At 38.1% G+C, this 27,722-nt stretch overlaps 1 protein-coding gene across 1 annotated transcript; it reads left to right on the plus strand.

Moving 5' to 3' along the window:
- The first annotated feature begins 750 nt into the window (after nucleotides 1-750).
- LOC143532198 (ultraviolet-B receptor UVR8-like) lies at nucleotides 751-6,628 on the plus strand. The gene is made up of 9 exons (XM_077027315.1): nucleotides 751-810; nucleotides 4,327-4,437; nucleotides 4,513-4,573; nucleotides 4,655-4,770; nucleotides 4,858-4,943; nucleotides 5,015-5,216; nucleotides 5,305-5,358; nucleotides 6,030-6,197; nucleotides 6,276-6,628. The coding sequence occupies exons 1-9, from the start codon at nucleotides 751-753 to the stop codon at nucleotides 6,480-6,482; spliced, it is 1,065 nt and encodes a 354-aa protein (XP_076883430.1). The 3' UTR covers nucleotides 6,483-6,628.
- Nucleotides 6,629-27,722: the final 21,094 nt, after the last annotated feature.

Genomic DNA, 27,722 nt, shown 5'->3' on the forward strand with positions numbered 1-27,722 from the left:
TTTTCAGCTTTAATTATTTTCAAAGTTAACATAAAATTTTTTAATCTTTCCAAAGTTATTTGAAAATTCATTTATTGTAAAACATTTTTAAGTTTTGCAAATTTAACAAAATATTAATGTCAGTTTGAATATGTTATTATGGTATCTTTAATTTGAATGTTATTGTTTTATTATATTTTCAGGTGGTGAAACAAAATGAGTTTCTTTTGATAGATGTTTGAATAAGTTGATGGTGGTTTAATATGAAAGGACATGTTTATGTCTTTTGTTGATGTTTTTTGGTTGTTCGATGTACATTAACTTATTGTAACTTTTAACCTTTAATATCTAGACAATGTAAATGGTTAACGTTTTGGTCCGAAAGTTTGAAAAAGTTTTGTGCTGCTTGAATTTGTTGTTTAAATTTATTATGTTTGTTGACATGTTTTTTCACTCGTGTGTAACACGGGATATACCCTAGTAGTAGTAGTAATAATAATAATAATAATGAGGCTATGTATCTTTTAAGATGTTTTAGAATGTTTTAAACTATTAGATTTGATAATTTCATGACAAGATTGATTAAGGATTTCTTTTTGAATGTATATAAAAAGAGAGATACAAACTAACATCAAAACGTAACGCGACACGCGTAAAATATTCATGTGCTTTCTCTCTCTCTCTCTCTTCTAAAACCAGGTTCTTCTCAAGAAACCTAATCATCAACCTTAACTATACATTCTAACGGAGAACTCGACCAAACTGACAACTATGTCGTCTACATCATTTTCTTTTGCAGTTACTACTCTCACTGTAGTAACAGGTTCACAGGTTTAATATTTATCATGTTTTATATTACTTACATGAAGAATTAATCAATATGTGATATTAGAGCAATGTTGATTAATCAGTTCTTTATGTTTCTCTAAATCAGTAAATCTTGATTTAAAATCGGAAGACGTGGATTAAAACCTGATAAACCTTAATTTTTCATGTTATGTTTTTTGTGTTTTATTAAGAGAACAGTTTAAAAACTACTTAAAATCGTTAAAGTATCCTACTATTTTGGAAATTTGTTATAAATAGTGTTTAAGGTTTCAATTCCAGACTAAAATATGATACTAATTATGAACAATGTTTTTCGTGTTCATAAAGTCGTTCATAATTTTCATTCTAATTTTGATGATGAGTAATTTTTAATCAAGTTTTCTTAAATTATGGGATAGATTAATATTTTTTGTTCCTTAAATTGTGTATCTTTATCTTTATGTTTCGTTAAAAATAATTATTTTATTTTATAAAAATGAATAAAATACTTGGATATATCTAAAACACCTATTTACCTTATTTTTGTAATTAATTAACATAATAAAATACCAAAAGTATAGTTGTTCAAGCCTTATCGTTTAAAAGTTCACGGATAACAGATTTAATTAATTTACGGGTTAATAAGTTTGTGGGTTAATTAGTATATGAGTTTTTCTTAAATCACTTTACGGCATTCTAATTGTTTACAGGCTAACCTGTAAACAAATTTTACCGGAAACAAAATGAACGGAAGAATTACTTTTTCGTAAACCTTTCTGGAAACTCAATCCAATCCCATAAATCTCATAAACCCGAAAAATCACTAAAACCGAACCCCAAAATGCCGAAAACTTAAATTTCCCGGAAACCTTAAATCGACCGAGAACTAATAATTAAATGGTTTTGTAAATACTTAAATATTATAAATTTTTACAAAACTAAAAAGGCTTAACTTGAATGAATTTTCGATATATCACTTCTACCAAAGGTGATGCGTTATATCTACCTTATCACTCAGTCTAACTATAAATTTTTGGTTGGTTTTGTCTAATATGAACCTAATGTCTCACTACTGCTCAAATGTGACGTGTTACACATTTAGGTCTAGCAAAGCTAACTCGTGCACAATTAAAATAATTGTCCAAGTTCTGTCCAAAGGTGATATATTTTTTTGTTAATAATAGACATATCACATCTTAAATAAAAAAAATAAAAAATAAAAATAATGATTTTCACATTAACGATCCTTCATTAATATAATGATCATAAATTTTAGTCCGCCTTACTTTAATACCCATAACATTACTCATTATAATTTCCTTGCAAAAATTAGTATATCATCCACTATAATATAAAAATACAATATGAGTTTTATCTCATAAAAAGTTTCAATAACATCTAGCTCTTCTTAGTTTTTATTATCCCTCAAAACCTGAAATGACAATCATCCCACTCTTTCTGATAAAATCATTCTATTGACAACTAGAGCATAACAAATGGGATAAGTCAAACATAATGTATCTTATGATAATCAAGAACTCATTTAAATAAATGTTATCACTAGAGGTATTCTTGATTCAATTTTTCCTAAAACTAATCAAAAATATCTCCTAAGATGCATGCATTCTTCTAAATTCTAACGATAAGGTTACATGGTATCCCTGAATACATCATAATGTACAATACCATGACCCATAAAATTAAGGGTTTAAACATGGAAATGAGTACACTTTTCCGGTGCATTACATACTAAGGTATTCACAAGTATAATTTGATGCCTTGATAGTCAACTACAAATCTCAGAAGTACCTAAGGTAAATAAGTGTGTTGATCAGCAACATATTGTAACATCCTAAATTCTCGTATTTAATAAAAGAAAGTTGTGTTTAATTATCGGGCATGAATAATTAATTAGTATTAATAAAGAACATGGACTTGAACTAATTAAAATGGATTAAAGGGAATGGGCCTTAGGTCCATGGGCTTTAAGGGATATAAATATCCCCTAAACCAACCTAAAACCCTAAATCCTCATTCTTACCATCTTATTCTCTAAGACACTCCAAAAACACATACACCACACCACCATATACGGCCGGCGGCCGAGAGAGAGAAACGAGCAAGATCCGGGAGAGATTAAACGTTAGTTGTGATTAGATTTTTGTTATTCGAGTCCTACACGAGATCTAGAGTTCCTAAAAAAGTTAAACGAGATTCAAACGAGCACTAAAGGTATGTTCTTGACCCTTTAAAGTTTACGTTTTATTAGCGTTTAGCATTGAAACTTAGAACGAGAGTAGATCGGGTATAAACGAAACATAAAGTTGTAAACTTGATGATAAATATGAGTGTAATGAACCCGAAAATGGAAACGGCTCGATTAATGAACCCTTAACACTAGTATTGAACGTTTTTACCATAAAGGTCCAAACTTTACGTCATTCCGGGCTAAGTTTTACCCGAACAAGGCCATGGGAATGATTGCGGGACTTGTTAACGTCATATCCAAGAATTTCTCGATGAAACGAGGGTGATTATGGTGATTACGAATGAACAGAGGCGAATGCTGAATAACTTCGCCTGCAAGCCAACTTCGCCTTCAAGCAAGTTCGCTTGCAAGCAAGTTCGCCAGCCAAGTTCGCCCCTGACAACTTCGCCTGGCATATGTTCGCTTAAGGTTAACTTCGCCAAACCTAACTTCGCTTGATGTTAAGTTTGCTACAAGCAAGTTCGACTACCTTATCAACTTCGCTGAACCATATGTTCGCTGGAATCTAAGTTCGCCGAGTCTTAAGTTCGCCGAACCTTAAGTTCGCTTAACATGCATTTTAAGGTAACGAATCGGGCTAACGAATGAGTAGGTGAATAAAATAGTAACTTAAAATCCTAATAGGAAATGCGTTAAGACAGTTAAATGAGCTTATTGGGTTATGCCTCGTTCAACTTACACAAAGCTCGACCTTGAGTTCGGCTCGTTTCGATCTTTATTTCTAAAGCTCGAGTTTGGCTTGGCTTGGCTTGGCTTGGCTTGTGAGTAGTTTTTTAACGTCGAGCTCTATTTATGAATTAATTTTTTACATATTTATAATTATTTTATATATATTTTAATTATATATATATATTAATTAAATATATATAATTCATATATTATAAAAATTATACAGGCAGGCTTGTTTAGGCTTGCAAGCCGGCTCGATCAAGCTTTTTCACGAACCCATCTCGAGTAGCTCGGGAGCAGCTCGGCTCGTTTACATCCCTAGTTATGATTTGGGTTGTGCATTTTTTTTTTCTTTTTAATAAAATGGCTTAAATGAATTGAGTTATATAACATTAAGATTTTGAGAATACATATTTTTTAAACATACACACACACACACACTTTATAAAAAAAATTCCGGCCAAACCAGGGTAATCGGTCCGGGGGCGTCACCCTTTCCGCCCCCCTCAAAGCCGGCACTGGGTAAAACTGATTGAAGTTTGATGTTTCGAAAAATTGAGTATTTTGATACTAATGTTTATGTTATGTTGTGTTTATATTAGTTGTTTATGTGGGGATGGAATCAAAAAGGAACTTTGGGGCACCGGCCATTAACTAAATTCGAGAATAAGCCGGTTCAGGTTGAAACTCCCGATAACGTTAAGATTGTTCAGGTAAAACATGATTAATCCAGTTGAAGTAAATCACTAGAAAGTGGTTATGTTTTAATTTGTTAAGTGTTGATTCAGGCGGCTATTGGTGGTTGGCATTGTTTGGCGGTTGATGATCAAGGCCATGCTTATGCTTGGGGTATGTTTATGTAACAAAATATAAGAAAGTACTAGATAAAACTTTCTGTTACGATTTTTAGGTAATAGTACGGATTGGTAGGTGGAAACGAGTACGGGCAGTGTGGTGAAGAGCTTGAGAAGAAAGGCGAGTCCGGTAGGACAAGGATGGTTATCGTGAATCCTCAAAGATGTGCACCAAAGCTTTCGATTCGCCAGGTTTATTATTCATTTTCTTAAAAAAAGTCACTTGCCTTTTATTTATATTATGTTTACATAAATCTTACGTTTATACGCACTATGCAGGTAGCTGCTGGCGGCACCCATTCAGTTGTGCTGACACACGAAGGACATGTTTGGACATGGGGTCAACCGTGGCCTCCGGGTGACATGTACAATGCTAATTTCCTTCAATTATTATAATGTGAAGAAAATGACTAAATTTGTTGTAATGTTCGTGCAGAAAACAAATCTCGACACCCGTGAGAGTACAGGGTCTTGAGAAGGTTAAGTTGATTGCGGTCGGGGCTTTCCACAATTTGGCTCTTCTTGAGGATGGAAATCTTTGGGGTTGGGGGAATAATGAATATGGGCAGCTAGGAACCGGGGATACCCAACCCAGATCACAACCTGTTCCTGTTCAAGGATTATCCGGCCTCAAACTGGTTACTTTTTTTTACCATCTCGAATAGTTTTATATGAGTCTACAATAGTGAAATTTAGACCAAAGTTTCTAAATCCATGTAATTTCAGGTGGATGTTGCTGCAGGTGGTTGGCATTCTACTGCTCTAACAGATGAAGGCGAGGTATCTTGTAGTCCATTTCTTCAAGAAGCTCGTAATTTCAAATACGTTGAGCTGAACCGAGCTGTCTTGTTTATCACTTTATCTTAAAGAGTTTTGTCGAGCTGGCTCGTTTATCTTAACAAGCTGAATAGTTGAGTTTGAGTTTGGTTTGTCAAAAGCTCGATCTTGCTTGTGGCTCATCGAGCAAAGTTTTTTTATATTTAAAGTTTTGTATTTTTTTTTATTTCACACATATTGATATATATATAAAAACTTTAAAGTAATATTTGTCACACACATAATGCAGAATTTGTAAACTACATAATTAATAATTTACTTATATTAAAATTTGGGTTATAGGTTTTATATATTAAAATTTGGTTTTTACTTCTAAATAAGCCAAACAAGAATTTTCAATATTCTTTTATTTCTTCATTAAAAATGTCACACCTTGTTAAATTACAAATCTATATAACATATAGGCTTTAATTTAAATGAGCCAGCGAACGTGCGATCCATGATCCGAACCGACCTCAACTTGGGCTCGGCTCATTACAAACGAACCGATTTCGAGCGAGCTTTTTTAATAGCCCTACTTCTATCAATAGTTTTCCACGTGTTTCTTTTCTTCTACTTTTTTGCTGAAGTTAAGGTCAACAGATGTTTGACGACATCACCGTTTTGGTCAACAGGTATACCGGTGGGGTAGAGGAGAACATGGAAGACTTGGATTTGGAGATGACAAAAGCAGTAAAATGGTGCCTCAACAAGTCCAGCTTCTAGCTGGGGAAGATATTGTGCAGGTGTCATGTGGTGGTACTCATTCTGTCGCGTTGACTCGTGATGGTCGTATGTTTTCTGTAAGCAAACAACAAAGCCTTCTGACTTTTTTTAACTTAACAGTTACACTTTTTAACTTGACCTGTTTGAACTGTTAGTTTGGGCGTGGGGACCATGGAAGATTAGGGTATGGTAGAAAGGTGACAACTGGTCATCCATCAGAAGTGCCTATTAACCTACCATCGCCAAAAGGTGAGGATGGTAGTGAACCAGGACGGTGGTGTGCTAAATATGTGGCATGTGGTGGCCGACATACGATTGCAATTGTTGAATGGCGAGCTACTGAGGCGGATGAGTTGATGTGATGAAGGTTTCGTTAGAACAATCTTAATGAGTTGTAATATCTAATATCTATGGAGTTATTTAAGTTGAAAGCTTGCTATGAGTTTGTTTCAAGTTTTGTGAGTTACTTTGTGAAACAAGTGGTTGATGCAATGTAGGTGTAACATGGTTTCTTCATATTCTCCAAACCCATATGTTAGTTCATCAGTTGAGTTATTGTTTTATATCAAGAGTTAATTTTCAGTATTCCACTTTTCGAAAATGTGTGATTGCTTGGTTTGTTGGAGTGAATTTGCGGAGGTGCATGGTTGGAGGACAGTGTGATTAAGTTCTTGTTGGATTGTGGAGCAAGATTTGGTGTTTGTAATGGTTTTAGGTTGCCGGAAAGTATGGAGGTTCGCTGGAGAATGATGTTGCAGGAACGATAGGACATAGAACAGAACGCCTCTTGGAAGGAAGATTGTTTTTCTTTTTAAAAAAAAAAACTAAGGGCGTAACTGAGCCTCGTCTGAGGTCGTTTACGTTCGAGATCGGTTTATGAATGGTTTTTCAAGCTCGAGCTTGGTTCATATATATACTTATTTTTTTATATAATCTACTTATTTTATTCATAATTTCATACATAATATTAGTTATCATAAAGTTGTATATTTAATAACTAGCTTTAGAACCCGTGTGATGCACGAGAAACTCAAAAGAATTACAATTAAACTATAGAAATTAAATGATTAAACTAAAAAAAACTATATTTTTATCAATTAAAGTTAAGATTATATTTTCAAATGAAATATTCACACGAATACGTGATGCATTTTCACACAATTTTTTCATAATCACGAAACACCTTGTGATTTTATAAGTTGTAATTATATTTTTTTAATGACATATCGAATTCTAACAAAAGATGATAATATTTTCATTATAAATGACATTCAAAGAGAATATCATATATTAAATGGCAAGGGATCCTCCCAGGCTCCCACATCACCCTGGATCTTCATACACCATTTTTTGTCCTATACGGCTTGTATAGAGCTATACGGTCGTATAGGACCTGAATCGTGTCAGTTGTATCTGAGGTTGTTGCTCGTCGTTTATAGCGCCTCGTAGGCCTATACGGCCGTATACACACTTTTTTAAAAAAATGATGACCATATATACGATATATGTGATTTATACGGGTCGTATTTGGATTGTAACATCCTAAAATTTTAATGTTGAATAAAGAAAGTTATGTTTAGTGATTTCGTGTTAATTATTGGATATTGAGTAAGGAGCGGACCATGGACTTGGATTAATTGAGATGGGTTAAACGAGAATGGGCCTTGGATCCATGGGATTTCAGGGATATAAATATCCCCTAAACCCAAAATATCTTTCATTCCATTTATTTCTAACACACTCCAAAACACACACACACCACACAACTTCGCCGGCGGCCGGGAAGAGGGAAGAACCGGGCAGATCCGAGAGGGAGGGAGAGAGAGAGAGATTAGTTGTGATAACAAGTAAACAAGCTCCAAACAAGCTCAAAAAGGTATGATTCTTGATCTTTGAAGTTTAAAGATCCAAGCTTTTTAGTGTATAAACGACCGAAAATGGTCGGGAAGCGTAGTGGGTGATATTGAACCATAGCAAGGGTGTTAAAAACGCTCGAAATGCTGGACAGAAACCAAACAGCGGCTGTCTGGGCAACTTCGCCTGCATCTGGGCAACTTCGCCTTCAAAGCGATAACTTCGCCTGGGGCCAAGTTCGCCTAATTGATAACTTCGCTTACGGCTAAGTTCGCCTGATGACAACTTCGCCTAGAGCTAAGTTCGCCTAAGGTTTAACTTCGCCTAAAGCTAAGTTCGCCTAAGGTTTAATTTCGCTTAAAGCTAAGTTCGCCTAAGGTTTAACTTCGCCTAAAGTCAAGTTCGATTAGAAAATAAATTAAAAATCTAATGAAAAATGTGTTAAGACAGTTAATGGAAATAAAATTTTTCCAAGCTGACCTGGCAGCTCGACCCCAGCCAGGGGCTCTGCCCCTTGGACCCTGCTAGGGGCTGCCGCCCCTAGACCCCGCTGCCAGGGGCGCTGTGTGACATCTGCCCCATCCGACCCGACCCAGGTACCCGTTTTCTGATCCCGATTCTTTTTATGATTTAAAAATTTAATTATTTTCTTTTAAAACTTGATATTTAAAATATTTTTATAATTTCCTTCCCGCCGTCCCGTCCCTCTCTCTCTCCCTCTTGTCGCCGTCCCGCCCTTAAGCCTTGAACCCCTTCTCTTATTTTGTTTGTCCTTTGTTTCTTCCCGCCTAAGGATGTCTGCGCAGCTCCACGCGCCAGACTCCTTACAAGGAAGCCTGCGTGAAGACCATCTGTTACTGCGATACGCGAGGCGAACTGTCCCCGCAGCGCGCTAAGGAAAATAGTTCTTCCCGCAGCGCGCTATGGATACAGTTCTTCCCGCGACGCGCTAAGGATTATAGTTCTTCCTGCGACGCGCTAAGAAATATAGTTCTTCCCGCGGCGCGCTTAGGATTGTAGTTCTTCCCGCGGTGCGCTAAGGTTGGTTCTGTCTGCCTTCGCGCTCACGCACTCTTGACCTTCTGTGTCTGCCTTCGCGCGCTCGAGCCTTCTCGCGCCAAACCCTTTGAGTCTTCTGTTTAATCTAGCCGTTTACTTTTGTGATGTCTTATCTTCTGAGCTTTTGACCTGACCTATCTTATGTCTGAAAAGCCACTTTTGGCGCAGCATGCGCACCAACCCCATTGGTTGACAGAAAAAGTGACTGACATTATCTTTTGAGATCTGCTTTTCCCATGCTTGACCAGTACCTTTATCTGACCCTCCCATGCCTGTTTACTGTTACCTGTCAGCTTTTCCTTGTCCCCTGCAGCTGCCATATCTTTTGATATCTTTTGCTTTTGGAACCTTTTTGCTTTTGTTATCTTTTGCTTGATCCTGTTGAAGATCTTTTCCCCTTTTCTAGGGATTGTGTTCCCTAGGGTTTCCCTATAAATAATAATGCTATTTTCTTAACACTACACACACAAATACTTATTATCTTTCTCTTCCTTTGCTCTCCGCCGTTGTCCTCAGTCGCCTCCTCTCTCTGCCTTCGTCTTCTCTCCTGTTCTGCCCTGTTTTCCGGTAATCTATAATATATAATAATTTGTTTAAGTTACTTATTAATTATGCTAACTTATAATCAAGACTTAAAACCAATCGTTAAAACAATAATCTTTAATTTTAGGTTAACTTGTGCTTGTTTAAAGTTGGTTCTTGCTTTATCTTTCACCGCACCGTTTATCAAGTGAGTAATCTCGTACCTAATCCCTTTTTATTTTTAATGTTTTGGGATGTTCATGTGTTCATACAAACTTAGAGTCTTAAACTTGTTTATGAACTTTAGTCGCGCAGTATCCCATGTGTTGAGGACGTAGACTTGGCTGTTTATTTGTATGTGTGGATCATTAACCGTCTTGTCGGTCTATTCCGCAGTTCTCATGGTACCATTAGATGAACACGGGAGAACTATCGTTTATGATTTTCTCTTTTGTTTACACTTGCACAGTTTTCTTGTTTTTGTGCTCAATTGGGAGCACGGATTGACTATGAGCTATGAATCTTAGACTTAGTCCCGATCTGATTACACCCTTGTTGAAAACCAGACATACACATGTTGCGCGCAGATTTATTGTTATCTATGTATGGTATTAAACTTGATTTCTCACCAACACGCAAGTGTTTGACGTTTTATTTTAACACATGTTCAGGTTTGCTGTAGCTACATTTGGAGCTTGTGGACACGTAGGATGTTTTTACTTTTGGACCTAGATTAAAATGTATCAAGACAAGTTATTATTGTTCGAATATTTTGTCTTATAATATATTGATTTATGTTGATTTATGTTATCTTGTGTTTACGTTGCGCGTGCGCGAATGAATATATTTATTAAATATTGACACCCAATAGTGTCACGAGTAATGAAACAATATGTGGCGCCCCGATGTATAATCCGCCTTTGGTCGGGGTGTTACACGCTGCCCCCGGACCCCCGTTCGTTGTGGGTTATATAAAGATAGAAATACAACATGAGTAGTAGTAGTTAATTGATACATGTAAATATTATACAGTTAGCCGTGCCCAGCTCAAGAAGGGAATAACGATTAACGGAGAGCGTAACAGGATTCAGGTGAGTTTCTAGCCCCATCTATGTGTTATGTTTTCGGGGCTGTGTGCATACTCAATATGTTTGTTAATACGCTCATCCTAAGAGATAAGTGTATGCCTTATGTGAATAATGTGAAATGTATGAATGATTGCTTGATGGTACGTGAACGATCTTCGGATATTGCACGTACTGTCAGGTTGTAACGCTATGTATAAGGTAAGTATGATACGTATGCTTATGTGTATGAACGTGATAAAGTTAATAAAAGAAGGAAATGATGGTTGTATGGTTACGAAAAGGGTACCGAGCCCTAATAATACTCGAGGTATGATGTATGGTTGTATGGTAACAAAAAGGGAATCGAACCCTACTAATATTCGAGAACTAGGGAACCGAACCCTACTAATATTCGAGGAAAGAGGGTACCGAGCCCTAATAATACTCGAGGAAGGAGGGTACCGAGCCCTAATAATACTCGAGGAAGGAGGGTACCGAGCCCTAATAATACTCGAGGAAGGAGGGTACCGAGCTCTAATAATACTCGAGGAACGTAGGGCGTAATGCTCTTTATAACGTAAGATATGAAAGCAAGTTAGTACAAAAGAAAGTATGAAAGTATGAATGAAAGAATATAAGTTTGTGTGTATTATATAATGTATGATTAACTAGAACTCACTCAGCGTAGCTGACTTTTAGTATGCACGCAGGTGAGTAGAATGAGGCAGCTCGCTTGAGGAGACACGTGGCATTGAATAAGAGACTGGCATCAGAAGGCTCAAGACGTGATATGTTTTAATTACTTTGTTTTTTTGAAAGACAAGTTGTTGTTTAAGAAAAGTTTTGAATCGTTACGAAATGTTTTATGAAAGTTTTTAATGTTCCGCGAATGTTTTAATTAACTCTGATATTTAGAACTGCGTTTATGAGTAAATCCAACACGAAAGTAGGGCTACCGGTAACGGGGCCTTTCACATATGTACAGAAAAGAATCTAGCACTGGAAAATAAGATGATATTCATCTCACTACCACTAAAACCAAAAGGAGGATAATTCTAAGGTCCATAGACAAAATACAAGTATTACATTCAGTTTTAAGTTTTCCATTGAGAAGTCTCACTTCAGAAATATGCCGTTAGACTAGGCATTAACAACAAGACTATGCATAATTCAAAAAGAACAACTGGCTAAAATAGGTAGTAGTATATTAATATTTAAGTATGCTGATCTTAATATTCCAATTAACACATGATATATTGAGTCTATTTTTATACGTTTCCTTACCAGAAATCAACAAATAACTAAATTTAGTGACAAATTAAAATTTCATGGAAATTAGAATTATAAAAAACTTTCTTCTAATTACGCTTTATGATACCTAACAAATTCGGGAGATTATTCAGAATTCAATATCAATACTTAAGCTACATTATGACAGTTGTAAAATTTACAAAGCCTAAAGTCACTTTTACCTTAAACTCACATATTATTTGCTATCAATAGATGGATTGAAACATTTATAAAATAGAACTAGATGATACTATGTACTTTCACAACTTGAGACATGTAAAATTTCATCCATTAAAACCAAATTTCATGAGAAATCATGACATGGTTAACAAGGATGATTTTTCATATAGTCTCATTGTCAGTGTTTTTAAATCATGTGTTAGACTCTCTAAATATTACTTGGCTTGAGGAATAAGTATGGTCCACTAGAAATATTTAGACATAATTCATTTATCATTTATAAACTATCTACTTGTATCTAATTTATCTTTTATAGTCCATGGTCTTAAACAGATCCATTCATATTTACTTAATACTATTTCTTGTAAATGTGTCCCTAAGTTTCTTATGACATATAAAATCAATTAAATTAAATCAAGTATAACGTATGTATGACACATTCCCACGTCACGTACATCATTGAAACTTCTCATGTAGTTTTCTTAGAGATATCGATCGAATATTAGTGGGAGCCTTAAGTGTCTTAATCATTATTTGCAAGATTTGCAAAAGGTTGGGAGTGAAAACTTAATATTAACTCAATCACACCTCATGTACAAGACACTGCTCCATCACAACACTGTTCTATCAAATCTTATCTCCTTAGAATTTAATACTACTCTTACAAAAGTTTCATTGTTGCTTAAATGTGAGCATATTCAAATTTTTTACTAAACTAATCCTCACCAAGATAAACTGCAACAACTTATATTATTAACTTGTTTATCTATTAGAATCTATTGGTCTTCAAACATTGACCCTAAGCATACCAATTTTCTAAGGGTTTCTAAGGTCAGTGGAAGTAGTAAAAGCACAAGAGGCAGGGGGGTCATTAAATTTTACTATGAATTTAACTCCGATTACACCTCTTGTACACCATATTTCACCATTACACACTTAGTATCCTGAACATGATAGCAACTTAACCAAGAGCTAATCCATAAAATTGAAACTTCTAATAAACCCAATAATCAACTCAAGAGGTCATATAGGTTTTAAAACGTACTAACTTTGATGAGTATGTAACATTTCTAAGTAAAGTTAAAATGGATGTTGGAAAGCTTACTAATCCTACCTCTTCTAATCAAACCATTAGCATCAATCAATCTTTTGAATGGAATAAAGCTATAATTAAACCAAACTCCATAAGTCAGAATAACGTTTGAGATTTTGTTGAAACACCTACGGGTGTTCTTAACTAAACTAAATTCTAACACAAATGTTAAGATGCTAAGAAGCACGATTGATTATTAAAGGTTATATTCGAGATGGGATAAATCATCAAAGAATATTCTTACCAGTATTACAAAAGATCTATTTGAGGATCATCACCATTGAAGTAGCTTATAATATTCAAGAGATACATTAGATGAACATTAAAAAAACTTTTCCTAACAACTGACTTACATATTTACAGGTTCATAAAACAACCTGAAAGTTCTAAACTAGTCTGTAAGTCAATAAAATCCATTATAAGTTAATGCAAACATCATAATGTGATGAAATATTAAACAATTATTTTCATCATGAACCAAGTGGATTAATGTACCTACCTCAAGATAAGTGGGAGCAACTAAAACAAAATTGTCCTCATATAGATGACATTCTTTTAACAAGTATATATTACATAAGTCAAAGCAATGTTTATATATACTTTGATATGATAGATCTCAGAGACATCCCTTATGTGATAGATATCATAACATTATGAGACAGACCCAAAGGGACGTTAGTTTTGTTCCATAAGTTTTACCTTAAATGGGTCCTTGCGCATGTAACAAACAATATTGTTCTCCTTTAGAAGATAATAGGATCACTGCGTTTGTTTCCTTGTGCTTCATCAAGTAAAAGCCTTATATATATGTTCAAATCTATACTCGTTCAGAGGTTACTCAAAATTGAAACACGCTAAATATGTCTAAATTAATGTGAAGCATCTAAAAGAGTACTAAAATATCTTTAAATGAAACGAGAGACTATAATTTAAAGTAAGAATTGAGATTTCAAACCGGTTAATTACTCTAAACTTTGTTATATTCAAAGATAACATAATGTAAATTTCGGGATATATTCTTATGTCAGTGAACTCATAAGTTTATTAAATCCATATAAATTATATATTGAAGACAAATTGTGATAAAGTCAGCTACCATGTTTTCTCAAACAGTAACATTTCGAGAGGCGCCGCATTAAAATTCCAATATGAAATTAACTATTCATTTATGAACAAATTGAGGAAACTAAATTTTCATATTGAATGCATTCATGAAATGCTTAAGGATCCTATAACTAAAGGTGTATCACCCATAAGTATTATGAAAGCGCTTATAATCATGACGGATTTATTGATGACCATGTACAACTGCATATTATACTATGAATGATTAACTATTAATTTTTCTTCACCGATTTTGATGTTGTATGTCTCTTAATATGTTTTGCATGCAAAAAGACATATAGACAAATTACTATACAAATGAAACGTTCTGAAAGGCTTACCTAAAAGCTTTGATCATAACTACTTAGGTTTTAAATAAGGACTAAAGTATGATTAATGGGGGTCTTGAGTTGGTGTTCTATTCAATGACTGTATTTCTCTGCTCCAATTTGAGTTTAATGTTAAAATGAGTGTTAACTCCTGATCAGGCTAATCTAATACTCATAATAAATGATTACTCGGCCAAGTGGGAGAATGTAATTATAAATATTAATATCTATTTATTTATAGGTGTCCATTATAATCATTTATATAATATTAGATCAAAATATTAATTATACTTTATCATATATTAGTTTGTTAATTGTTGATGAGCCATATTACATTTGATTAAGTAATAAAAGGTTTCCCGTTGGGTGTATATATAGAGAGATAAAAAATTAACATCAAAACCTAATCTCGTACACATAAGAACTTCATGTGCCTCCTCTCTCTCTCTTAAAACCAGGTTCCTTCAAGAATCCTAATCATCATCCTTAACTATATATCCTAAAGGGGAACTCGACCGAGCTAACAACATGTCGTCTACATCTTTCTCTATTGCGGTTACTACTCTCCCTGCAGTAATATGTTCATAGGTCTAATATTTATCATGTTTTTTATTACTTACATGAAGAACTGATCAACAATATTACAACATGTTTACAAAGTGCTTAAAAGATCGAACAAAACTAAGTCTTCACCATGCATGCATATGATTCATTACCGTTTCCTGAACAACGTGCTTGAAATACCTCTCTCAGATGCTCTTGAACATCACATTGTCACCAACGTTAAACTCAATCGGCTTGACTAAGTCTTCACCATGCATGCGTATGATTCATTACCGTTTCCTGAACAACGTGCTTGAAATACCTCTTAGCGTACAACTTTTCTTCCTTCAGAGTCTCCAATACCTCTCTCAGATGCTCTGCATGATCAGATTCGCTTCTGGAATAAATCAATATGTCATCGATGAATACGATAACTGACTTATCCAACATTGGCCGACATACCCTATTCATCATGTCCATAAATGCTGCGGGAGCATTCGTTAGACCGAACGACATCACGAGGAACTCGTAATGTTCATACCGTATCCGAAACGCTGTTTTAGGGATGTCTGCCTCTTTCACCTTTAGCTGATGATAGCCTGATCTGAGATCTATCCGTGAGAACCAACTTGAACCTTGCAGTTGGTGAAACATATCATCAATCCTTGGCAAAGGATATCTATTCTTTACCGTAAGCTTGTTCAACTCGCGATTGTCTATAAGGATATCTATTCTTTACCGTAAGCTTGTTCAACTCGCGATAGTCTATGCACATTCTCATACTTCCATCCTTCTTCTTCACAAATAACACTGGTGCGCCCCACGGGGAAACACTTGGTCTAATAAAACCCTTGTCGAGAAGTTCTTGTAGCTGGGACATCAATTCCTTCATCTCGGACGGTGCTAGACGGTAAGGCGCTTTCGCGACAGGCTTGGCTCCTGGTATTAAATCTATATGGAATTTTATCTCTCGCTCCGGTGGCAACCCCGGAAGATCCTCAAGGAATACTTCTGGGTAGTCGTGCACGATAGAAACATCTTTCATTTCTTTCATCTCGGCCGTAGCGTTGACAACATACGCCAGGTAGGCACCGCACCCCTCACCTTAACAAACCCTCGGCTTTTATCATCGAAATAACATTAAGCCCGGAACTTTCCTTATCACCATAAACCGTCACCGCACTACCATCCAAGGATTTTAACCTTATTATCCTACTCTTACACACTATCTGAGCTTCATACTCAGACAACCAATCCATTCCCAAAACCACATCGAACCCTCCTAAGGTCATAACATACAAGGTAACAGGGAACTTATGTCCCTCTAACTCTATCTTACAGTTCTTAACCATTCTCATTATTTTAACCGAGGTGTCACTAGCGGTTTCTACTATAAAAGTTTTGGACACTCGGCAAAATTTCATTTTAGCTAATTTACTAAATGGCATGGCTACGAAACTTTTGTTTGCACCAGAGTCGAATAATACTGAAGTAGAAATACCGTTTACTAAAAATGTAACAGTCACGACATCCGGAATCTGTTTAGCCTGTTCCCGGGTCAGCATGTAGGCTCTAGTCCTTGGCCTAGCTTGATCGGCATCTTTCTTTCCACTACCTCCCGCTCCACCATCAGTACACTCCCTTGCCATGTGACCCGTCTTACCACATTTGTAGCATGCGGGTTTTGCATCACATTCGTTAGCATAGTGTCCCACCTTTCCACACTTATAACAGGCATTTGTCCCAAGCCTACACTCTCCACCATGAGCCTTTCCACATTTGTGACATACATCCGAATCAGTACCCCACTTGCACTCGCCACTGGGCACCTTTCCACATGTCTTGCATGTCTTTCTCTCCCACACCTTCTGCTTCTTGTCTTTGGAGTTCCACAACTGAGTACCAGGCCGTTTAACAGGAGCGACCCACTTCTTATCCTTTTTCTCCTCCGCCACCACATCGTCCGCCGCAAAGTCATCATAAACTGTTTATGCGAGTACCACATCAGAATCAAAAGTAGCCGGTCTACTAGCCTTGACCAAGACGCGAACATGTTGTGGCAGTCCCCTGATGTAACAGTTAACCCGCTTGGATTCGGTGTTCACCATGTCTGGCATCAGCCTAGACAGGCGGTTGAATTCAGTGGTGTATTCACGTTGTATTATCTTACCCGCCTTCAGACTCAAAAACTTCATTTCAACCCTCTCGACTTCCGCGTTAGCACAGAACTTCCCCATTACCAACCCCTTCAGATCATCCCACCTCATTGCCTTAATCTCCTCTCGACTCTTCCTCTGTTCAACAGACTCCCACCAGTACATTGCCTCATCCTCAAATGATTGGGTGGTATAACCCACGGCTTGGTCGGGACGGCACTCGCTAATATGGATAACCTTGTCCATAGTGGTTATCCATTGAAGAGTAGTGATTGTGTCTCCCAAACCAGTCAGCTTCGGCGGGTCGCATCCCTTGAAGGACTTATAGTTTCACCCACCTCGGCCCCTCTTCTTATCAACAACCTTCACCAACCTAACCACACTTGACTCCTCCTTCTCTCTCTCATCATCTTTCTTACTCTTCTCCCCATACTTCTCAACTCTTTCCTGGCTTTTAGCAGACCCTTCAGGAGTCAGGTTCTTCACAGAAGCTGCTACAGTTTGAACAATGGTTGCTTGAACTGCAGGGTCGAGTTGATGCCCTTCATTGTTGTTTGGGTTTTGCCCAGCAGCGCTTCCTTCACCTCCTGTGTTGGAAGCTGTTTCAACTGAAGGTTGTCGGACTCGAAGAGGCCTGCCACGACGTCCAGTGCGGCCTCCTGCTCCAGCAACTGCCCTAGATCCAGCCATCGTATTCTAGAAGGGAAAACACAAACTTCATCGTTCAAGGAACTATTTAGTACAAGGATAGTAAGTCTAACATGTAATAACAGTGGCTAGTTGTGATTAGCTGATCACGTTACTTTCCGTGTCCTATACACTTCCCCGTATGAGTCTATTTGTGATAGGTTCTACCTTAACAGTTAATCAATCAAACAATCGAGAAATCCTGTCCCTAACATACACATATCCTTGCTTTAGCAGTTAATCTAACGTTAACATTCATTACCATATACTTTACCGTTACTGAGCTTGCTTGAGTGACACATGGCTATCTTGAACTGGCATCTTCTTTCTTTTCTTACTTAAATCACATTCTCCGTTCGAGTCTAAGCATGTAGGACGCTTAAATCTCTCGAACTTTGCTCTGATACCAACTTGTAAGGCCCCGTTACCGGTGCCCCACATTGAACGTTGGATTTACTCATAAACGCAGTTCTAAATATCATAGTTAATTAAAACTTTCGAGGAATAATATAAAACATTAACCATTCGTTACAAATATCCACAATTTGTTTTTTAAAACATAACATAAACTATAACATTCAAAACATCATGACAATCTTCAGATGCCAGCCTCTTCAATCCTGCCATGTGTCCATCCCAAACCAGCTGTCGCAATCTGTTAACCTGCGTGCATACTAAAAGTCAGCTACGCTGAGTGAGTTCTAGTTAATCACATAACTTACTTTACATACACATATACGTGCCCGAAGGTACGCAATACATGCATAACCTGTACTTCATTTACCTATAAACATTAATACCTAACCGTACATTATAAAGGGAATTTCACCCTACATACCTCAGATATTATTAGGGTCCGGTACCCTCCATCCTCGGATATTATTAGGGTCCGATCTCCCTTTGTCCGGTACCCTCCATCCTCGGATATTATTAGGGTCTGGTCACCCTTTCTTCCATCTCTCCATACTATACTTTTCTATATACATAATTGTAAGTTTCGTGCATACATCATTCATTCTTTATTTACAACATATATATCATCAAACCATTACCTGGAAGTACATGCAATATCCTAAGATCATTCACGTACCGATAAGAAATCATTCATACATTTCACATAATACATATATGGCATACACTTATCACCTAGGATAAATGTATTAACTAACAACATTGAGTATGCACACAACCCTAAAAACATAACAAGGAAGGGGGCTAGAAACTCACCTGAACTCGGTTACGTTCATCGTTAATAGTGATTCCTTTCTTGAGCTGAGCGCGATTAACTGTATAACAATTACATGTATCAATTAACTACCACTACCCATATCGCGTTTCTAGTCTACTTATAACCCACAACGAAAGAGGGTCCGGGGGCATTGCCCCTGGCAGAGAGGTTCTAGAGGCGGCAACCCCTAGCAGGGTCCAAGGGGCAGAGTCCCTGGCTGGGTCGAGCTGCATTAACACATTTTCCATTAGAATTTTAGATCATTAATTAATTTGCTAACTTAAAAGTTCAAGGGCTTCTTTGTAATTAAATCATTCTTTTTCTAAGTCTAGGGACTGTTCTGTCATTTTGTTAAACTTCCAGTTCGTTACTCAGTTCTTAACGAATTAACTATCATAACGAACTGGTCCTTGTAATGAATTGGACCTCATTCGTTTAGTCTGGTTAACGAATTGAATTCATAGCGAACTGAACCCTTATAACGAACTGAACCTTTAACGAACTGGGGATTCATTCGTCAGTTCTCCCTTAACGAACTACTTAACGAATTGGCATACGAATTGCTTAACAAATTAGTTAGCGAAAGAAGCTAGTTCATTATTCTTCCGTAGCGAATTGGCTTAACGAATTGCCTGCTAATTCGTTACGCCTCCTCTAATGAACTAGGGTTAGGTTAGAGAATGTCAAAAATTCTCTGACATTCCTAAACCATGTACACCTTTTTGGTGCCGTCATCGCCGGAAAAACGGGCGGTGGCCGGAAAAACGTATTTTGTCACCGTTTTCACCGTTTTTTCGTCCCGTTCGATCCAGATCTGAGCTAGGGTGACCCCTATGCTCTTCTTTTGACAGGTTTATACCCGATTCCATCCAGATCTCATGACTTTAACGGTTGAGGGTGTCGGCTCGTCGTTTCGCGACTAGATTTAGCGGGTTTGGATCCGTACAATATCATACTATCATTACCTCGGGTCGGGATTCGATTCTTCTTCTTGTTTTCGGCTAAAGAAAGAGAGAATAAGAGGGAGAGATTAAGTGTGTGTTTTGGGTGGTGTATGAAATGAGTGAAAATGAATGAATTTAGGATGGAGAATGGTTTATATATTTTGGGTCATGGGCTTAAGCCCATGATTTATCTTCCTTCCTTATTAACCCAAGTCCATTAATTACCCATATTTATTTAACCCCACATAAGCCAAACTCATAATAACTCATATTCTATTTTATTAAACGAAACGAAAACGAGATGTTACAACAGAACCCAACACCGCAGTCCGGGGGTGTCGTTTGAACCGTTTGAATCTAGATCCAGAACGAATTGGTTGATTAAACAAGCTTAAGTGTCACCTTAGCTTGGATATATATCAATCGATTCTAACTGGGTCAAAGACAATCAAATTTCGGCCAAACATGGTGGACAACGGCGCTGGAAACGCGAAAAAACCCTAAAAATGCGTTAAAATAACCAGATCTGTAGTTTGGAGCGTATATATATATATGCAGCGTATATGTTTGCACATATACGGCGTATATGTTGTCCAAACATATGTGGCGCATATGTGGACAACATATACGGCGCGCATGTTATACAATGGATGCGGCACATATGTTATACATATGCGGCACATTTGTTATATAACGTATACGACAAATATGTAGACTTATACGTCGGAGGACTTATACGTTGGAAACTTATACGCTAAAAACATACACGGGGCATAAGTGAAATTTCGGATAAAAGAAGGATATGCGGCGTATAAGTACATAAACGGTGAATATGAACTTATGCGGCGTATAAGTTCGATTCGATTGGTTTGAACTTCAGTTTTTTAATGAGCTTTTTAGTAAAGACTTAATAATGAAAATAAATAAGTCTAGATTTGTTTATGACATAAAGTATTTATGTATTTTAGCTTTTATTTATAAAAACCCTATGTCAAAATTAATAAGGGACTCTAAGTTAAATGTTAGAATATTTGGTGAAATTTGTAAAAATTGCGCTTTTAACACGCATAACCAGTAACTGACGTAAAGTTTTTTTCGATTTCGATGCATTTACTACAGCAAACGAAAGGAAACCCATATAGTTGCAGTATAAGAAAAAGAGTATCGAAACATGTTCATTTTGTTGTTGTTGTTGTTTTTATTATTATTATTATTATTATTATTATTATTATTATTATTATTATTATGTAACGTCCCCATTTACATGTTGCGGTGACCGTTTTTTTCACCCCAATATTTAATTTTTTTTATGTTTGAGGCCTCGTAGGCGAACTCCATCATTATCATAATGAAAGAAGTTAGTCAATAGCCAAACCAGATAGGGTGTTCATGGTATAGTTTTTTAGGTCAAACAGTGAGCCAGGCCGTTAGTAATAATTTTTGGTCATCAAAAATCAAAATCGAACCATTGAAAAATAAAACATGCTTCGGTTTTTGTTTGATATAATGGTTTGGACTTACTAGTCCCATTGAGTATATATGAATTAACATTATGCATTGTATGCTTATGCTTTTTAACTAAAGAATATGCATAAAATATTACAACTTTTTTAACTAAAAGGCGTAGCCGCTAATTTTAATTCTTTATCTCTAAAACAGGTTGCATTGTATGGTTATGCTAAGATTTTCAACAAATTACTTTGCATCACACCGTAATCATTTTTTTTGAATGCCGACTTTCTTTGTGTTTAGTCCACTGTGCTCTCCAAATTAGATGGAGAGTTTTGTTACCTCACTCTGTCAGACTGTGTTGTCTTAACCATGCCCACAATGGCTTTTAGTGTTTAGCTTGGGAATTCCCCTAGGAAATCATATTGTCCGATGCTACTTGGTAGTCGTTGTATCACCACAAGAGCAAATACTCTCCGGTGTAACAAATGCTAGGCCAAAAACCCGGTCGGGCTCGGATTTTGAACTAGCCTTGCACAAGGCGTAGCTTAAATCATTCCTATCAAAAGTATCAAACTTGGGTTTCCAAAACAATAACTCCTACCGCTCACCAAGATTCAACCCAACCCATCTATTATATATAAAACTAGATTTCCACACATTGCCCAAAATCTTGTAGGAAACTTCAAACTAATAATATTTATTAGTTCGAGCTACTAATAAACTTATTGTAACGGGTCCAAAGAGTAGAGATGATGCGATATCGATACTCTAACATATGTGGTTGAAGAACTTAAAGGATGAAAATTGGGTGTTGTCTTCGTGACATTTAGCCTTCGTGACGTTGTGTAACCGACTTGGCCATCTCAACACCACTTGTCGATCCGCCCAACGAACCCAACCCAACCAACCTAACCAACCAAACCAACTAAGAACTTTTCCCCAAAATTCCCAAAACCGATATGCACCCTACCCACCAAACCAACCCCAACCACCCCGAGCTTGTTACAATTGTGGAGATCCAAACCATTTCCGCAACAATTGCCCTCGCCTCACCTTTGCTAACCAAACCATGACCGTACCTTACTACCAAACCCAAGCTTACCAAGTCCAAACCTATCAACCCAAAATTCCCCAACTCAATGCACCACTCATCCAACCCATCCAAGCAATCCAAGCACCACCTCCACCTCCACAACAAGCACCTCAAGTCAACCATGGTAATCAAGGGCGAGCTTTTATGATGAATGCAAATCAATCTCAAGTGGCAAACGATGTTGTGAACGGTATGTTTGGTGAACTATCATTTGGCTTCTATTTTATTTGATACAGGTGACGATAGAAGTTTTATTTCTTTGAAATTTAAGTCGAAACTTGCGATGCCTCGAACTAAGCTTTCCTGACCATTCTCTGTTGAAGTCGCCAATGGCAATTCTATTACCATCAATTCCGTCGTCCGCGATTGTTCTCTTATTCTTTCTAAGCATAAATTCTCCATCGATCTCATCCAGATGCAAATGAGTAGCTTCGATGTCATAGTAGGCATGGATTGGTTATCTTTGCACCGTGCCGAAGTCGTTTGTTTTGGTAAATTCATTCGCATCCCGCTCGTCAACGGAAAAATTCTTAAGGTCTTTGGAAACACAACGTCACGAAGGCTAAACCTTATGTCGTGTGCTCAATCGCAAAAGTACTTACGCCAAAAGTACGTTCCGTTTCTAGCTCTCTCGGTGAAAAAAGACAAAAAGGAAAGGAAGATCCAAGATATTCCTATTGTTCGTGATTTCCTTGATGTCTTTCCCGATGATGTTACCGGTCTTTCTCCCGTTCGTCCGATTGAATTTCAAATCGATCTTGTGCCCGGCGCGATGCCCGTGGCCAAGGCTCTTTATCGTCTAGCCCAGTCGGAAATGAAAGAACTATCAAACCAACTCGAAGAACTTTCCGATAAAGGCTTCATTCGTCCAAGCTCATCTCCTTGGGGCGCTCCCGTTCTCTTCGTGAAAAAGAAGGATAATTCGTTTCGTATGTGCATTGATTATCGTGAACTCAACAAGCTTACTATTAAAAATCGTTATCCACTGCCACGTATCGGCGACTTATTCGACCAACTACAAGGCGCAACTTGTTTCTCCAAAATTGATCTTCGATCGGGTTATCATCAATTGCGTGTTCGAGAAGAAGACATTCCTAAAACCGCTTTCCGTACTCGATATGGACATTTCGAATTTTTGGTTATGCCCTTCGGGTTAACAAATGCACCCGCGGTATTTATGGACCTCATGAACCGCGTTTGCAAACCATTCCTTGATAAATTCTTTATTGTCTTTATTGATGACATCCTTATCTTTTTTAAATCCAAACCCGAACATGAACATCATTTGCGTTCCATTCTCGAACTCCTTAGAAATGAACAACTCTATGCCAAATTTTCCAAATGTGAATTTTGGCTCGAGGAAGTTCAATTTTTGGGACATATCGTAAACGAAAAAGGTATTCATGTTGATCCCGCTAAAATTGAGGCCGTTAAGGATTGGAAAACTCCAACGACTCCCACGGAAATTCGATCCTTCCTCGGTTTGGCTGGATATTATCGGCGTTTCATTCGGAATTTTTCCAAGATCTCTTTGCCTCTTACCTCTCTCACCCATAAGGGACAACCCTTCGATTGGGGTACGAAGCAGGAGGAAGCCTTTTGTACTCTCAAGGACATGCTTTGCAATGCTCCTATTCTAACCCTTCCTGTAGGTTCCCAGCCGGATCTACACGGAAATATCTCGTTCTACGTTGGTGCGGAATCCCTACGTAAGACGATACGAGCGTAGAAGCGATATACGTTAAAACACAAGCTAAACACGTTACAATCCCCAAAAGACACGTTGTATTGCAACTAATAACACGTGATATTCAATCACCAATTACACGTACTAGAATCGTTACTTACAAAACAAGCCGTAACCTAGCTTATATGGTTATCGACAACTTCGCCTAACAGACTAGGCGAAGTTGTTGATAACTTCGCTTGTTCCACAAGTTCGCTTACAAGAGGCGAACTTGTGAGACAAGTTAACTAAACATCAATACAAATCATACAAACACGATTAGAGACACTAGATACTGAACTACTGACATCATGCACCAACAGACTCCCCCTTGGCAGTAGCTTCATATCTCTATCTTCAATCACGTGTCTTGTAATCCCAAAACTCTCGTATCTCCCGTCTTCAAGCATGAGCGCCTTCTCGTACACAAACCGAAACTACTCTTTGATATTTCTTGGCTTATTCTTTCCAAGCAGGAATATAAAATATCTTTTTCTCGTTCAGCATCTGCAAGTCTGCTTGAGACAAATTCACTAAGTGCATTGGATCATACACTCTCAGCAACTCTTGTTCATCTTCATCCTCCATAACTGCTTCAGCTGTTTCACTGTCAACATACCACCATTTCCTATTCTTTAAGACATCCTTGGGCATTTGTTTCATCGGCACTTCTTTTAGACACCGGATCGGTTTGTACTTCATTATCATCCAAGGCTTGCCATCAGCTCTCATACCTCTGTCTTTATCTTCAACGAGCTTTCCTTTCTGCGGTTTCAACAGCTCGAACTTTTTCTCCTTTATGCTTTCTTTCCAGACTATCTTTCCAATAATTCTAGCCATGTTATCATCACTCCTGTTTATCAACCCCAACTTTGCTAAGTCCTTCACCTCACACTCAGGCAAAGTATTCAATGACCTCAACAACCTCTTGAAATACTGAACCCCATCATATCATTTAATCACAAAGAGCCTCAACTGCTCATCATATAACCAGCAAATAATCCCCTTTTTCGATTCAGCATACCCTTTGATGTTGTAACTTTTCTTGAACATAGTAGGGACCGCCGGTTTCTTAGTCTTTACGAACCACTGAGCGTAGCCTTCTTTCCATCTTGGCTGCTCTTCCCATTCAGTCTCATTACATTCCGTATCTTGACCCAAATTTGACTTTTCAACTGCCGGAATTTCATGCTCAATATTATCCTCCACAATCTCTCCCTCTTCGACTTCATTGTCAATCACAATCTCAGCCCCTATCTTCTCGATCTCTTCCAACGGTAACACATCATCATCACCTACAACGTCATCATCCAACACCTCCTCAGCATCCACTACCACTACGTCATCACCCCCCGATCTGCCAGTTGCACTAGTTGACTCCCCCTGATTTGTGGAAGTCCCAAGAGCTTGTTCAGTTCTTGGCAACTCTCCACCTGCATCTTTCGATGCATTGGGATCATCGTCTCGATCGTTTCTCTTCTTCGTCCTCAGCTCGTCACCCTTACAGCTCGTCTCCCCCTGAGATGCCAAGAACTGTTTCAAGGCATCAAAAATCTTACCGTGCTCAATCAGGAGGGACGACTGAATCTGATTCTCTGCGACGAGGCGCTGAATAGCGTGAGTCTGGATCAGATTTACTCTTGACTGTTCTGCCACGACCCTTTCAAGAGCTGCTATTCTTTCCGAGTCGGATAAGGTTGCATCAAAATCAAACCTCATATGTGAAATGTCTTGAGCGTACGGAGGAGGGATTCCCAATGTAACCGGCACATCAGAAACAGGTGGAAACGTAACCGCAGGTGGTATCGTAACAGACAACCATGCAGTGGCAACTAGTGTCGATTCAACAAATCTTGCAACGACCTCCGATGGAGTAAGGGTCGGAGGTAGCAAGGACACAATTTCTGGAGCCGAGAGTTGAAATGTGGTGGGTGGTATGCCAAAGGAAGATGAGGTAGTCAACACGGGAACATCCGCGGTGATCGGTCCTGTAACTGTCAACGATGTAGGGACCATAGTCATACCTGACAGTGCGGGTGGAGAAAAACGAACCACCCTCGAGCTCTCACCAGCTACCGATCATTCACACGTTCTTGCCCTTCTCGCTCGACGAACCAACCGTTGTAAATCCTCCTCAAAATCTGATTCACTATCATCTGTGTCTCTCTTTCTCTTTCCGTGAATCCTTTCTTGAGTAATCAGAATTTGTCTTGATTCATCAACATCATCGTTTGAGGAGTCAGAATCAGTTCTTTCAGAATCAGCTACAGTCGTAGCTACCATCGACACATCCACACTAGTAACCTGTGCAGACGAGACATGTACCTCTTCCTCTGGATCAACACGTTCCATATCGAAAAATCCTTGGCCGCCAAAAGCAGCTTCAAGGTCGACGTGTTCCTCCGGTGCCACAACAGGTGCAGCAGGCAGAGATTGGTGTACCACAGGTGGTGGTTGAGGTGCTCCTGCCTGTTGCGGTGCCGGATCCTGAAACTCGTCCCCACGAGCTGCAACATACTCCGGGTTGATCAAGTACCCAAATAACGGAGTATGTCGAGGACGGAGCTCTGGTTTACTTCTGGCACTTGACGATCTACATTGGGCGAAGATCCTCTTGCTGACACTCTCCACATACCGAATCGGACGGCGCTGAGGTAACGTTGGAGCCACGTGATTCAAGATCATTTGAAGGAATCTTGGATACATCAAGAATCTCTCACGCGCCACCGCTCGTCTCTGACGGTCTATCTCATAGAACACCATCTGACTGAAGCTATAACGCTTGTTGTAAGTCAGTGCTGTCATCGCCGACTGCATCGTCGCACCCATTCCATCTGTACCAGCCTTTCTACCCGACATGCACACGATCATCACGTGCATGAGAAAGCGCCATTGATCTAAAAGAAACCCCTTGCGTCTCTGAGTATCCCCCAATGGACCTGAATAGCCCATTCTTAGAAAAGCACCATCTCTGAATGGAGCCACGAAGTCTGTAGGATCATTTCTCGTTTCATCCCCAAACTGCAAAGCAACCCGTATCTGTTCTGACGAGAACTGTACTTCCTGATTGTTAACCGTTGCACGCATAACTGGGGGCTCAACTCTGCAATCATATTCAACTGTCTGCCAGAAATCTTCTATGTTTGGTAAAGAGATGGGCAGTGTTGTAGTAATAGCATGGAAGATACGCGAGCGGATAAGAAACGTGATGATCTCGCGAAAATCATCAACACCGCTCGCATCCGGGTCCAAAGTAATGTACATATTATGCCCCG

This window comes from Bidens hawaiensis, unplaced genomic scaffold (assembly GCF_021521415.1).
Source record: "Bidens hawaiensis isolate Kalapana, Puna unplaced genomic scaffold, B.hawaiensis_p1.1 tig00000702_1, whole genome shotgun sequence".
Taxonomy (NCBI): domain Eukaryota; kingdom Viridiplantae; phylum Streptophyta; class Magnoliopsida; order Asterales; family Asteraceae; genus Bidens; species Bidens hawaiensis.

Excerpts from the sequence above, each read along its gene's own strand:
- LOC143532198 (XM_077027315.1), top strand. The coding sequence starts at position 751 with ATGTCGTCTACATCATTTTCTTTTGCAGTTACTACTCTCACTGTAGTA. Across the intron at positions 811-4,326 it reads CTGTAGTAACAGGTTCACAG|TTGTTTATGTGGGGATGGAA; the intron begins GTTTAATATTTA and ends TGTTTATATTAG. Across the intron at positions 4,574-4,654 it reads AGGCCATGCTTATGCTTGGG|GTGGAAACGAGTACGGGCAG; the intron begins GTATGTTTATGT and ends ACGGATTGGTAG.